The sequence below is a fragment of the Serinus canaria genome, chromosome 11, assembly GCF_022539315.1.
Source record: "Serinus canaria isolate serCan28SL12 chromosome 11, serCan2020, whole genome shotgun sequence".
In the NCBI taxonomy this organism is placed as follows: domain Eukaryota; kingdom Metazoa; phylum Chordata; class Aves; order Passeriformes; family Fringillidae; genus Serinus; species Serinus canaria.
In genome coordinates this window covers 16,328,167-16,342,171 of record NC_066325.1, presented here as the reverse complement: position 1 = coordinate 16,342,171, position 14,005 = coordinate 16,328,167, and the positions used below count along the sequence as shown (strand labels likewise).

Genomic DNA, 14,005 nt, shown 5'->3' with positions numbered 1-14,005 from the left:
CCAGCGTGCTGCCAAGAGCCTCCTTGGGCTGGACAAAGTGCTGACATGGACACACAGCTCCCAGATTTGAAGTGATTCATGTGAAGCCAACACAGAGCACAGCCCGTGCTCAGCTGCCACTGCTGCAGATGTACCTTCTGGGAGGAACCTGCTCCAGTGGCACCCCAGAAAGAGCGAGGTATTTTCCCAGTGCAAAGCCAGTGAAAGCTTAAAAAAAACCCCAAACTAGCCACTCTACCTGTTCCAGTTCTTAAAACACTACCAGCATTTCATAAAAAGAATAGAAGAAAAAACTTTCTGTCAACATCTTGTCTGTTTTTCATCTATTCATTTCCACCTCCCAAGTGAGATCTGTGCCTTTCTGCTGTGGCAGCACAGCTACCTCTAGCAAAATGAGATCCCAGAAACAGAAAACAAGGCCAAGAATTTTCAAGTGACTTCTGATAACAGATGGCCTGAGACTGTCAAACTTGTGCTGGAAAATGAGAGAGGCAACAGACTTCATGTGCTCATGAAGGTACCTCAAGCCAAAAAGGAAGAAAGAAAAAAAGACAAAAAAGACATCCCTCCAGCTGAACTCCAAAAAAGAAATGTTATGGAAATAAAGAGCTATTAAGTACGACAAGATTTCCATTATGTTGTTCCTGAATTCGCAGTGAGGTTGTTCAGATAGCAGACAGGGTGGGCTTTTCAATCACCAGATGAACAGCAGGTGCACAGAGCTGCATTTCATGTTACCTTTCATACAGAAAAGAAGAATAAACCATGGCAGCAAATATCAACTTCACCATGAGAAGAGTCATCAAAAACTGAAAAATGGTCTCACCTTCTTCACCAGAAAGCTCAAACTGGTACCAGTCTCACTTCTTGGCAACACAGATCCATTTACACAGCCCTTGGACCCCACATCTGTTCCCTACAAAGTCTGGCCTAGAACAGCACCACGATGCAGAGGAAAGGCAGGATATCTCAAATAACTCTTCATGGTCTCCCATAACTGGGACCCAAGCATTTCAGAGGAAGAGTACAACTATCAGCCACAAACTTGTGGGCTGCCTTTTATCTTTCCAAGCAATAAACCTGCTTGTCCAAAACTGGTGTGTCATTGAAGTCCACAATGCTCCCAAAACCCTGGGTCTGTGAAAGGCAAAACCTAATTCCACATCTTTGGTTCCCATCATTCTATTATTGACTTGCACACAGACACATAAGGAAAAAAAAAAAAAAAAGCCATTGTTGGCCTAATTGTATCATAATTATTTATTGTTTTACCTTGAAGTAAAAGAAAATGAAAACTTCTCTGTTCTGTGAAAATACCTCAATGTCTCAGTTAAAGAAAGTAGAGGAACAGCCAAGAGAGTTATGGTTTTGTGAGCTGGGTAACCACCAAGGAGAGGCCTGAAGTCCAGAACTGCCACTCCAAAGAACTGCTGAGCTCTTCAAACAGGATTTTCACTATGCAGTAGAGCATGGGGCTATGGAATTGTCACAGGGTACCAAATCTTCCTCTCTCAGATCATAAATTAGGTCACTAAACACACTGGCCCTTTTAACTACATCCAATGTGATTTCTTCCCAGATCTCACAGTTTTAAGGCAAGATTTACTGAGATTTAAGGCTGTAAATTTCTTTAATGTCATCATTTAAATTCTACATCACCCCTCTCCTGTATCAGCACTATTTTGAATCATTACCATGGTGACAAAGCCATAAAGGTGCTTTACACAAGCAAGGCTTTACCACACTTTCAAGAACAGTTGCTCTTAACTTATTTGGCAGTTTTAAATTTCAAAGAAGAGTAACTCACTCTGAACATTCACCATTGGATATAAAAACTGATATTCACCCATGGCTATTGCATAAAAAATACTAATTAACAAGAAATTCATAACATGGTCACAGTCAAGACCTGAGAGTATATCATCATTCAGGTCAAGGATGATTTATTTGACAGTCAATCCTTTTGCAATTAATAGGGCTGCTTGTGCATGGAAGTATCTGTTTCCTGAAGACACAGACAGAACAATCCCTATGAGAACCAGGGAAATATTAATCCAAAATTAAAGTTTTTGAACCAAGGCCAACATCGCTTATTTTAGTATTCAATGCAAAACGTTTGCAAATCCCAAACGACAACATTGTTCCAGTTTCCTAATTCATGGGATCCAAAACATGGAGCCTGGGTTGGAAATGAATGTTAAAACAAAAGGTAACGTGACTGCTGACTGCAGGTCGGGGGTGTGCACGTATGCTGGGCTGCATGAGCACAGGCAGCAGGATGGGGAGGGGGCTGCTCCCCTCAGCCCAGCACTGCTGGGTTCCTGTGCCTGCTTTGGGGCTTCACAGCAGCCTCCCCTACCACCTCCAAGTAAACCCTGCACTGCCAGAGGACAAGCGTGGCGTGGGTGGAGAGGGGACCAGATGATGTTCAAAGGTCCCTTCCAACCTAAACAATCCTACAATTAACACATTTGCACTGTCCCTGCTAAGAGATGTGTAAACTCCCTGACCAAGCAGCAGTACTCATTAGGGGACACATGGGCACTGGTGAAAAGCATCAGTGGGGAAGACAAGGTACAGGCAAGCCTTTCTGTAAGATCCAGGTCAGAAGCACACAAAGCTCAGTTTGAGTCATGCTTCATGCTTTCCTGAAGACCTGGCTCTGTTCTTTCTGTGTTGTGTCAATTCAGGACATTCCCCCAAAGGCTGTCAAGAGACATGTTTGACTGCTGCATCATCCAGCTGACCAGAAAACACGAGCAACTCACCCCACAATGAGAGCAGTGTTCAGGGCTTACCATCAAGCACAATAAAAAATGCAACATACCCTGCATGAGCCAAGGTGAATTCCCACAAAAAAATGTAAATCTATACCTGTACTCCTGGGGAAAAAAACCTCTCTGATGTCTTTCTAACTGAAATGCAACATGGTACTAAATTAGTCAAGTGTACCTTTTAATGATTAATACTTTTAGCATGTGGTGTAATAGGGCTACAGGTTTTCTACAGAGGATGGTAGCTCTCAGTGCTCACTACAAATGCACACAAAGTGCATTTAGCCCAAACAAGCAACTAAGCAGATGGATGCAGGCTGGGAAAATACCAAGAGTATGTATTTGCTTATTTGCGTGTCTCCCAAAATTCCTAGTCCCAGTATCTCTCAAAGCCAAGTTTAGCTGTATCCATCCCCTGCAGAAGTGGTTGGTTACCATTGTATCTGCCCTGGATCCAGCCAGGGCAATGAACTGCATGTGTTATTCTCTTTTGTATGCCCACAGAGAGTGTTGTTATCTTCATTGATAAGCTGTTATGACTTATCAGCTTCCACATACCAAAGATTATGTATCATGGTTTCAATCCAACCTCCTTGGTTGAGAGGAACTTTCCTTATACAATGGATTAATGATTTATGTCTGAGGAGCTGGAGAGTTGTTAACATGTTCTGTTTATTCTCTGGACAAAGATAGTTTGGCTTAGCTACAAGCTGAAGGAAATCAGGATTTCTAAAAATAGGCTGAGGTGGCCAATAATCCTTTAGGAGTTGAGATACTCACTGATATCCAGATTAAATGAGGAATTATGAGTAACCCTTAGTGGGAGGGTTGGAAATGGAAAACCCAAAGAGAAGATGACAACAGAAGGAACACTTGTGCTGTCCCTACACCCTGCTGACTTCAACGGGCACAATATTCAAGGAAAAAGACACAACTAAAAAGCTCTGTAAGCATCTTGACAGCTAGTTAGCTGGATGACACATAAAACCCTTTGGAGCTGGATCTAAAGCATGGATAATTATGTGTTTGGTTCTCTTTTATTTTTGTTAATCTCTACCATCTCTTTTATTATTCTCTGGGTCGCAGGAAGAAATTATTCTTGATTTTTATTTCCATGTTTGTCTCTAGAGCAAAAATAATTTCCAGGGTGCTGGTTGGCAAATTGAATTCCCACAGCACGTTAAACCTTAAAACTGCACCACATGAAAGCTCTGTCACAGACCTTAGCACCTTCCTGCAAAACCAAAGTATGTGCCTGAACCTAAAGAGCTTCCCCAGATATCTGAGACACAGCTATTCACTGCTCCTACCATTTCCCATGTAGCTCAAGGTACATGCAGCAACTGATTCCCAAGGCTTCAAGCACAGGAAAAAGAGTCAGAAGGACACTGACAGAATATGAATCTTCTATAGCTGTAATTTAAGAGGAGGCAATCCCCACTGCTGGAAATTCTCAGAATATCAGTTTGCTGTTTGTACAGTGGATTCCTCCAGCCTTGTTTGGGCAGGGCAGGAGAAAATTAAACTTAAATCCAGTGCCAAGTACACTGGGGCTAAGCTGGGCTCCCTATGCTCTCACCACACAAGTACAAACAATAGCAAGATCATCTCTGTTGAATGCTTTCCCCTGACCAACTGTTACAGCTATCTGCACCAGTTTGCATCTGTGTTCTACATCCCACAGAAATGTTCTGACCTATTATTTGTAAGACCACTGGACAAATATATCATTCATCAGCACAACCACCCCATTATAATACAGCTGTGGTGATCTCTCTGCCACCTGGTGCTTTGTGTAAATGCCCCACTGCAGAAGAATAGGTTTCCTGTTTTTTGTGGGCTCCCTCACTACCTGCTTAATCATCAAACCATACAAATTATGGAGTGAGATGAGCCATGGCACCTGGCTCTTAAAGTCACAGGCTCCAGTGATATCCAGTGAAGTGATAAACCTCACTAAGGCAGACACACAACTGCACTCCCTCACTCCCCTCCTACACTGACAGCTTGTCCTGGTTCTTCTGCCCACTGGGATCTCACTTTAGCCTGCCAAAGAGCAGAAAGGTATCAGGTGCTCTTCCTCTGAACTATGAAGCAACAAAAAACCAAAAACTAAATTACTTCCATTTTAGCAAAGAGGAATTTCCTAGTGCCAAGTACCTGGGCAGTGACTAAACCCTGTCACTGCTCTTATGGGAAAACACTATTTGCTATTCTTGGTAAAGGGAAGGGCTTTTAAATCAAGATAATGTTTCACTTGTTTTTCAGAAACAAATTTAATGGGGGTGGGGAGGGAAGCAGGGAAGCAAAAATAAATTCTACTTTGCACCAAGTTAAATTACTCAGAGTTTCCCAAAATGAGAGGCTTGGGTCAGAAGCACTGGAAAGTTTAAGAAATGCTCCTTTAAAAACAACTCCCACAGAGCAAAGCTCCTTCTCCATGACTGAAAGGCATGTAAGCAAGCCAGGTCACTCTGTCTAGCCTGGCTTGCTTTCTTTCTTTTCCCTTTTTTTTTTTTTTTTTCTAAGAATTTATTTGGTGGGTTGAATGGTGGGGCCATGTTGCATCTTTACCACATCTTACTTGATGCTTTCCAGAGTTGCACCTCCAACCCCAATTCTCCCCTCACTGCAGGAACAAAGTGGGCACGAGCCACCAGCACTTTGGTACCACAACCATCCTGGGTGGGGTGAGGCAGAAAAAGAAATTCCACCATCATTTCTATCCATGCTTCCTCTGATCATCCCTGCCTGCCAAAGCAGGAGAGAAAATAATGGCCACATGGAGATAATGCCTCTGCATGCTTTAAGTGCTTTGTTATCCTCAGGAGTTGCAAAGAAATCAAGGCTGGCTGGGTACTGTGTTAGTGATACTGTCAAGAGGCCAAAATAAAGTGCTACAGCACAACCCAGCCTTCTGCTATCAGCACTGCTGTCCCACTCTGGTTTGGGCAGTTGGGGTGACAGGCTGGAGAATATGCCAGTGGTCTGGGAAAGGAGATCTCAACACTTGGCTTTTGCTGATAAGAGCCTGGAACTGCTCAGAACACGATTCTGCCAGACACTGATGGCTACACAAAGCACACAACACTCTTAAGTTTTGCCACACAACTATTTTGCAACTATCAAATACACCTACAACAAAACCAGTTTGGTGGGAGGGACTTCCGTATATTTTTCCATGTGGTTGCTGTCAGCAGGCTGAAATCTTGATAAGCTGCACAGCCAACTTGGCTGACTCCACTGAAACCCTGCTGAAGACAAGTCCTGAGCTGAAAACTACTGCTTGTTTTTCCCACTGCAAGGCAAGGGAGGACAACCACACTCAGCATCTGGCCAAAACTCATTTCTAACTGCATCAAAGATCCATACAGATTCCATCCAAAGGTCAGCAGCTATGGTTTTCAATGAGGAATGTGCTGCTTTGGAGACACAATGCTGTCACTGTGATCCACTTTCCCTACTCAGGGCAATCAGTCCATTGCTCCCACTGAAAATGAGAAAGGGCTTGAGGTCTCTGAAATGGAAACTGCCTTTAATTCCAAATCATCCTAAAGTATAAACACGGACTGATGCATCCCTGATTGATGTTATACATACAATAAACAGCTCAAAAAGACACTCTTCTCCCCAGCTTCTCAGAAAAATCAAAAACAACCAGACAAAAAACCTCAAAATATCCCAAGAGTGCAGAGGATGAAGTATACTCACTATAGCATATGACACTTCACAGTACAAAACTAAAACCATCCCATCTCTGTTCTGTTTAAATGTGAATTAACTGCCTATCTACTTTTTGAAGCCAGTCACATGCTGATAAAGCTGGGTTGTGTAACAAGTTAATTTGTGCACTTCACTCATGACACAGACATGTTAAAACTGCAGACATGTTCTGATTTAGGTTTCTGCAAGAAAAGACTTTATCTATTCAGGGCTTTGACAATGGAAACAGGGAATTCTGAGAAGTACTCTTGGAGAATGAAGAAGATGAAGTGCAGAACTTACCTTCCACTGCAAAGAATGGAACCACTGATCCCTCAGGTAACTGTTTGCAGCCTGCAATAAAGAAAAGTTACAGACAGAATCGTTAGCTTCTACCAGGGCTCCAGGTCACTCACATAGTTTATATTATAACCAGTTTATTTTCACAGAGAGCAATGATACAAAGACCTTGCTGCATTATAAAACACTGAACCAAAACCTCACAAAATATTAAGCCCCTATGAAATGCTGTCCAGCTCAAAGACTGAAAAATCCTCTGTGAATTCAATTGGGTGTGGGTCAGATCTTTAATGCCTGTGGGGCCTTTGCCTCTGTCATTAATCACTGGAAGCAGGGTAGGAAGAGGGGCTGACATTTGAACAGGAGGGGTGGGCTTTTTCCATACTCTGATTTCTTTCCTTGTCCTGCTCCTCAATAGCCCCAAAGCAATTCAAACAATGTCTCAGCTCTTTCAGTGATATTAAAACAGTGAAAAGCCCAGCACACACAGACGTGCAGATACATGCACAGACTGCTTGCAGCAACAGCAGAAATGTTGCAATCATCACTCCCAGCCATCACCCATTTTTGGCCATTTTAAGCACAGCTGCCAGAAATTCCCAGTGTGAAGCCAGGTCGTAGCCAATGGAGGAACAGTTCAACACTCCCAAAGGTCAAAAGGCTCCATATCAAAAAATATAAAGGCACGGAGAGTGACGTAAATATGCATGCCTTAACAAGGTGACATAAGTCTGAAATATTTGAGTGGGCAGAGATGCCCTTTGGCTTTTCCAGTTCCCCCTTAACCCTGCCCAAGGGCAATTTTTAGCAGGCTTCAAAATGTTTTACGAAAACACTGAAAATTACAGGTTAGCCTGTAAATCCATGGAAAAAAAAATAAAAAGGTGAGGTTTTGCCAGTCAAAAAGCACATACTTCTTGCAAATTAGAGCATCACTTATCAAGTTTCACTCACCAACATCTTTTCAGGTAAGTATTCAAAATCCACACTACAGAATGCATTTAATCTCCCATCACTCATTCAGTTCACTGATAATGGCAGGAATACCAGGAGTAAAAATGCTGTATGGTCACCAAAAAATGTGTTTAATCTCAAGGTCAGCTAATGATGGTTCAGTGACACAAATTTGGACTGATTACTCTGAATTAAATGGAGTAATATCCTTTTATATATGCATTACATATTATTTATATTTTAATGAGAATCAATTGCTCCTCCAGTAGATGTTGAGGCAATAAAGCAGGAATAAATATATTATAAACAATCTTGGCTGACCAGAGAATTTATCAAAAACCTTCAATTTCAAGAAGAATGCTGACATATCAGAATATGAAATTGCTACAAATGCAATTAAAAAACTTTCCTTTTCCTTTTCTTCTTCTTTCATGCAATGAAAAACTGCAAAAACATTTGGAGTGCAGATCTGCAGGATATTTCAGTCAGACAATATTTAATGATTTTCTGTTATTTACAATGTATTTTATGTATATGTGGGCACTATAATACAAGACAGACTTTCTACCTGTACATTATAGAATTAAATTTCATTTCAATAAACTTTATACTCTATTTTAATACATTGAAAAGGTCAAAACCAATCTGCCACCAAAAGGCATAAGAATGTTTTTAACATAATTAAAAAGACATGAAGGAAATATACTTAGATATTTCTTATCTGTGCCCAGAGAAAATGCTCTAAAACCTCAACAGACTTATCTGAAAAATTTAATTTCAAACTGAACCTTTTTTCAAGGAGACAACTGGTACATGCTGGATAACAATAAAAACTCCTTTCCAAATTGTAGCATCAAAGCCCTCTAAAGAATAAGTAAAACTGAAGGGTTTTGTAGGCTTCATGTATACTCAGCAGTTGTGCCAATACGATTGAGTTTATAGGAACTATAAAAACTAAGATATTGTTATTTAAATGAATATAATCACAATTATTCTAGGGGAAGGAAGCACTTCACTCAAAGAGGCAAAATGTCTACCTGATTCAGGCCCTGGTCTGAAAGTAAGAGCAAATGCTGAAGCCCTAAATTGAGATTTGTTAATTATTCTCCTACTTTAATGATGTCAGTAGTACAGAATGTAAGACCACTGCAAATAATTAGAGAATATTATGTGTAGATGGGTTCTGGAAGTGACTGGAGCCCAAACTATCAGTGAGGACAACAGCATCCTACAGAGCAGGAGGCACAAGTGGACTCCAAATACAGGGGGGGAAAGAAATGAAGAATGCTGCAAGACACAAAACTAAAATTGGCAAAGCCTTGGACAACTCTATGGCAGCAATATACAAAAAGCATTTTTGAAGTAAAATTAGCAAAGTGACTAAGTTCCAAGTGTGGGGCCAAGCCCTGTGTACACATAGAGTTAGTTACTGTAGAGAAGTGATCAAGCAAATTGGCACCTGGCTCTAGGTTAGGAGTCTGAGCCCTCCAAACACTCAGAGCTCAGGCTGTGATTAAGGACCACTTCCCAGGAAAATCAAGACAAAGTGAAGAGAAAACAGAAAAACAAACCTTTAGAGAATGCCCACCCTTGTGCTGGTGATCAGGACTCAGTGGTAAGAGAAGCCTGGAAGGCCAAGGGCCATTTCAGCAGTGTCTTTACACCGTGCTCAGCCCAGACTGAATGCTTTACCCAGCCCCCCTATCCTGAGGGATGCTGACATCAGTATCCCCACCTCTCACAGGCTGCAGGGACTAATCCTCCCCTGCAGCCTTCCGGCCACCTGACCCCAGCAAAACCACAGCCCCCTGCAGGAAATGCTGGATCTCCTGCAAAGGAAAACAAAGATCCCCCCCCTTGCACAGCATCCCTCGCTCCTCCCTCCTCATTTTCAGGCTTACACTGAGAAGGCACTACAGGGAGCATTTCTTTGTCACCAAAGGAACAGTGAGTTCACAGCATGCCAGGATGTAAAAAGAGCCACCAGGCTCTTGTGGGTGCTCAGCTGCCCAGCCAGCTCTGCAGGCACTGACTTACTCCAGGGTTATTGTGAGTAACATTTCTGACAAAAAGCACCAAAGTGTAAAGCAGTGGAGGGAACCACAATTCATTTATGGGGCTGCACACAGACATTTACAGTTTATCTGATGTGCAAGGACAGAACCAAGGCTTTCTGCACTGAAGTCACCACTTCCTGGGAACTGACACCTACAGTTTTTTACTGCAGCTAAGGGCACAGTTTACTATATTTGTTCAGCTCTAGGGTACAATAAAAAGGAGAAAATGAGACAGAAAATACTTCAAACTAGGCTTTCCTTAGGCATTCTGACCACACAAGGAAAGTTTTTTCCTTCACTTTCAGCCTTGTCCTTGCAGTGAGTCCAGTTCTACCCCACTCTTTTGATAACTACCTTTCCAACTTGAAATTCAGCTGGAAATGTTTTGCCTGCTGTTGTCACAAAGAGTAAATGAGACAGGACTGAAGTACAATGAAGATTCTGTAATTCCTCACTGTACTTCAATACAGTTTTACAAACAGAGGTATGCAAAATAATACTTTAGGCCCCTTGTGTGTTTAGTATGTTTAGGCCCCAATTCTGCAAATATTTTTGTTCTCAAATGCAGTGGCTTTAACAGGGTAGTGGGTGACACATGGTAACTGAGCTTCCTGTGCAGTCAAGACCTCACATTGTTTTTGTACAACCACAACATAGTAGAAAAACACTTTAGAAAACAGGAAAATGTGGGAGTAAAACTTAAAAGGTGCAAGAATATTAAACTACTCGAAGCTTATTTATTATTCCAATGAGGAAGAGGAATATCTATTTAAAAAAATACTCGGCAGTATTTTTTTTAAGATCAACTGATCCTGGTACTGTGTTCTGAAGGATTTTATATTCTTATTTTTGGGGTGTAAAGGTTCAATCAGAGAGGAAAAGCCACCTGGGATCAGCTGGAGTACAAACTTTATTCATAGGATTAAAATCTCCTGCTTTAAAAAGACAGCTCACAGAAGAAAAACTGTGCAAGAGATTAAATGCCTGCATATGCAAAGCTCTGGTCAACACGAGTGAATTTATACCTCTGCTGAAAAAGGAAGCATTTGCTCTGCACCACAACTACTTCATTTCTTAGTCAGTGAGTAGGAATACAAGTTTATTGTTAAAAAACAGTGAAGGTTTTAAAGGCAAGTTTTCCTTTTTGCTCACAAAAACAGGAAACTGAACACTCGCTTCATGCCAGTGTTACAGCCCCTGCAATAATTTGTACCCAAGGCAAGGAGGAGACTAAACAGGAACTTGTGTGTGTTACTGAGAAACAGAACACCTGAAACTCTGCAGGAAACAGAGCACTCTAAAAATGATGGTGAAGACCTCTGCCATTCCTTTAGCAGTAAATTACCACCACAACATCCCTTGCTGCTGGCATGTGTGTTATTCAGAAGAATACAAGAACAGGCTTGTCCAGGTAGCAAACTGTTCCCAAGTTTTTCCCTGCAGCAGTGTCCTTCACACACGTGCTTCTAGGGGATTTTGCCTCCTGAGAAGATGTGGCAATAAGTGGGATTTGATGATCCAGATTTTGGCTTTGATTCTTCCTGAGTTTATTCTGTGATTCTCTCTCCCTCACTCTCTCTCTGGTCAGCAGGATGAGGGGTTTGCTGTGCTTTTTTTTCCAGCTGATATTCATGACTGGGACTCATAAAACAGCACTGGCTTCTCTGCCCCCATTTATTATCAGCCACAGGAACAGAGGAGTGTCCCAGGGCTGCAGGAAGCCAAGCCCCACACAGCTGTACAAAGCCTTCACATTGCTGATGCAAATCTCAGTGTTGCACCTCTGACTTGGTCAGACCTGCAATGGAAACCTGCCACTCTTCTGCCAGGGTACAGATAAGAATTGCTGGGAATTGCTAGAAATGCCCTTTTCCTCCTTAAAACATTCCCTGCCTCAGCTGGGTTGTGGTCCTTGTATGACCTCTCCACACTGATAGCACTGGCTGGACTGGCACTCAAAACAAAAGGCAGGTTCTCCAAGGAGACTAAAATAAAATATTACTAAAAACCCAATGGAAACATTTACCATGGGGACTCCCTGGCACAAACAGCGTGGTCAAGCACCGAGCTGAACGTGTGACTGTTGTGCTTGTCAAGGCTTCCTGCTCTGTTTGTTTTTCCTTCTGACTACACTCGACTGCCAAGAAATGAATAAAACAACACGAGCAACAGGCATGGAAGTGGTGGCTTTAAGGCTGAGAGAAAGGACACCACAGGAAAGCAAGGCAGTTCTGTCGTGACTGAAATACCAAAGCCTTTTTTTCCTGGGACTCTTCCTGCATTTGGTGCTCAGCAGCTCATGAAATTATACTGGAAGGGTTTTTTTTCAATCTCTTTCAAAAGGTTCTTTCAGTTATTTCACTATCAAGGGTAGCATCCTCCTCATAATCATCCACACAGCACCATAATCACACCTTGTGCTTTACAAAGGGAAAGCAGAAGAGCAGAAGCCTAGCCCAGCTCAAGGAGGCCCTGCTACTCCTGATACTAAAGAGCTAACACTTCATCAAAAGCTAAATTTAGCTCCTATTTCCTGGCCTGAAGAGCTCGTGGCCTAACGAGCCAGCTTCAGCAACACCTTCTCTCCACTGCAGGGGAGAAAAAAAATCTGATATTTTGATTGCTGCTCATGGAAAGAACCAGGGATCCCATCATTTGGCAGGGGGAAAGAAAACACAAGCCCTCAGCATGCCTAGAAAACTGACAGTCCATGATCCCAGAAACCTGACTGCCCATGACTCCCACATGGGACAATGGGAATCCCCAAATGCCAGGCAGTGAAACGCTCAGATGGCTCTGCCTATCCAACAAACACTGAGTGGGAAGAGCTCCACACATGAAAATGACTTTTAAACCTGAACCCAGCCTGGATTAAGCTGTCTGCTGCCTGAGAACCCAGGTAGACACGTCCTGTGATGGTGATCTGATTTCCTATGAGGAGCTGCATCACCTCCGGCACTGCCTGGCAGATTTCATGGGCTAAAATAGCTTGGGGTGGGTCAGTGTTGCCATGGGAGGGCTTGGGATGATGTAAGGAAAGAAAGGTAATGGCACTCTTCCCTCTCTGACTCATTACTGTGCACTAATAAGCCAGAAATAGACCCTGGTGACAGCAGACAGAGGGGATGAAAACTTGAACATGGACAGGGGCTCTCCTGTGGCATCTCACACAGAACTGTTTAGGTTAGAAAATACCTCCAAGATCAAACCCAGCACTGCCAAGCTCATCACTGAGCCATGTTCCCAGGTGCCACATCTCCATCTTTTACATAACTCCAGAGATGGTGACTCAATCTCTTCCCTGGGCAGCCTGTGCCCTTAGAACACTTTTGGTGAAGGATTTTTTCCTAACAGCCAATCTAAACCTCCACAGCCTTTCCCTCAGCCACTAAGCAGGTCACCTTGTCACACCAGGAGGTCAGCTTGGTCAGGCAGGACCAGCCTTTCATAAATCCACACTGCCTTCAGTTAAGCAGAAATTGGAATCTTAAATTCTTCTCAAAAATGAAAAATTGGGAAAGCCTGTGATTCAAAGTACTAAACTGCTTCATTTTATGTCAAACCATGTCAATAATATCCCATGGTTTTAAAGAATTTACAAAGCAGAGTGTGCAAAAACACAGATCAAAATATAAAATTTATATTAATCAGAAATATGAAATAAATTTGGTGTAGTCAAAACAGTTCATGTAGACATTTTTACATATACACACACACACTTTATTTGAAGGCTTTTAAAAAAAAAACAATTATACAGATTTCACCAATAGTGTACTTCAGAAGAAACAGACTGGGAACATGCATTGGACTAGTCTGACTTGTTCCACTATCATACACTTCCTGATACTCAAGCTGATCATGACATCAGAGCTGCTGCTCAGATCAGCACAGCAGAATGATTTCATAAAAAACTGGAAGTCACAATTTCCCAGAGATGTACTGAAGTCTCTCACAAATCTGGAAATAACTGAGCTATGCAAGGGTTGCTTCCTCAGCTCCTCAGCTGAAGTGCTTTTTGGATACCTCTACTCTTTGTTACACAGACTAGAAAATTTCTGCTGAACTCAACTAAGTTCATAAATCCAGCTTTTTCAACTTGATTTCTTCAGCAGACTAAACATAACTTTGAGAACTGTTTTGGATTTGTGAATACACATTACAACTGTATAAGGAAAATCTAATTTTATACGCCCTCCAATCTGACCACATCTGATGAAT

At 42.1% G+C, this 14,005-nt stretch overlaps 1 protein-coding gene across 3 annotated transcripts in view; it reads right to left on the bottom strand.

Annotated features, from left to right (window-relative positions):
* CMIP (c-Maf inducing protein) overlaps positions 1-14,005 on the bottom strand; it is a 130,630-nt gene that overhangs the window by 46,711 nt on the left and 69,914 nt on the right. For all 3 annotated transcript variants that reach the window (XM_009090745.4, XM_050978835.1, XM_050978836.1), the window contains exon 3: positions 6,780-6,830. In XM_009090745.4, coding sequence (XP_009088993.1) covers positions 6,780-6,830 — 51 coding nt within the window. The remainder of the gene's footprint in view (positions 1-6,779; positions 6,831-14,005) is intronic.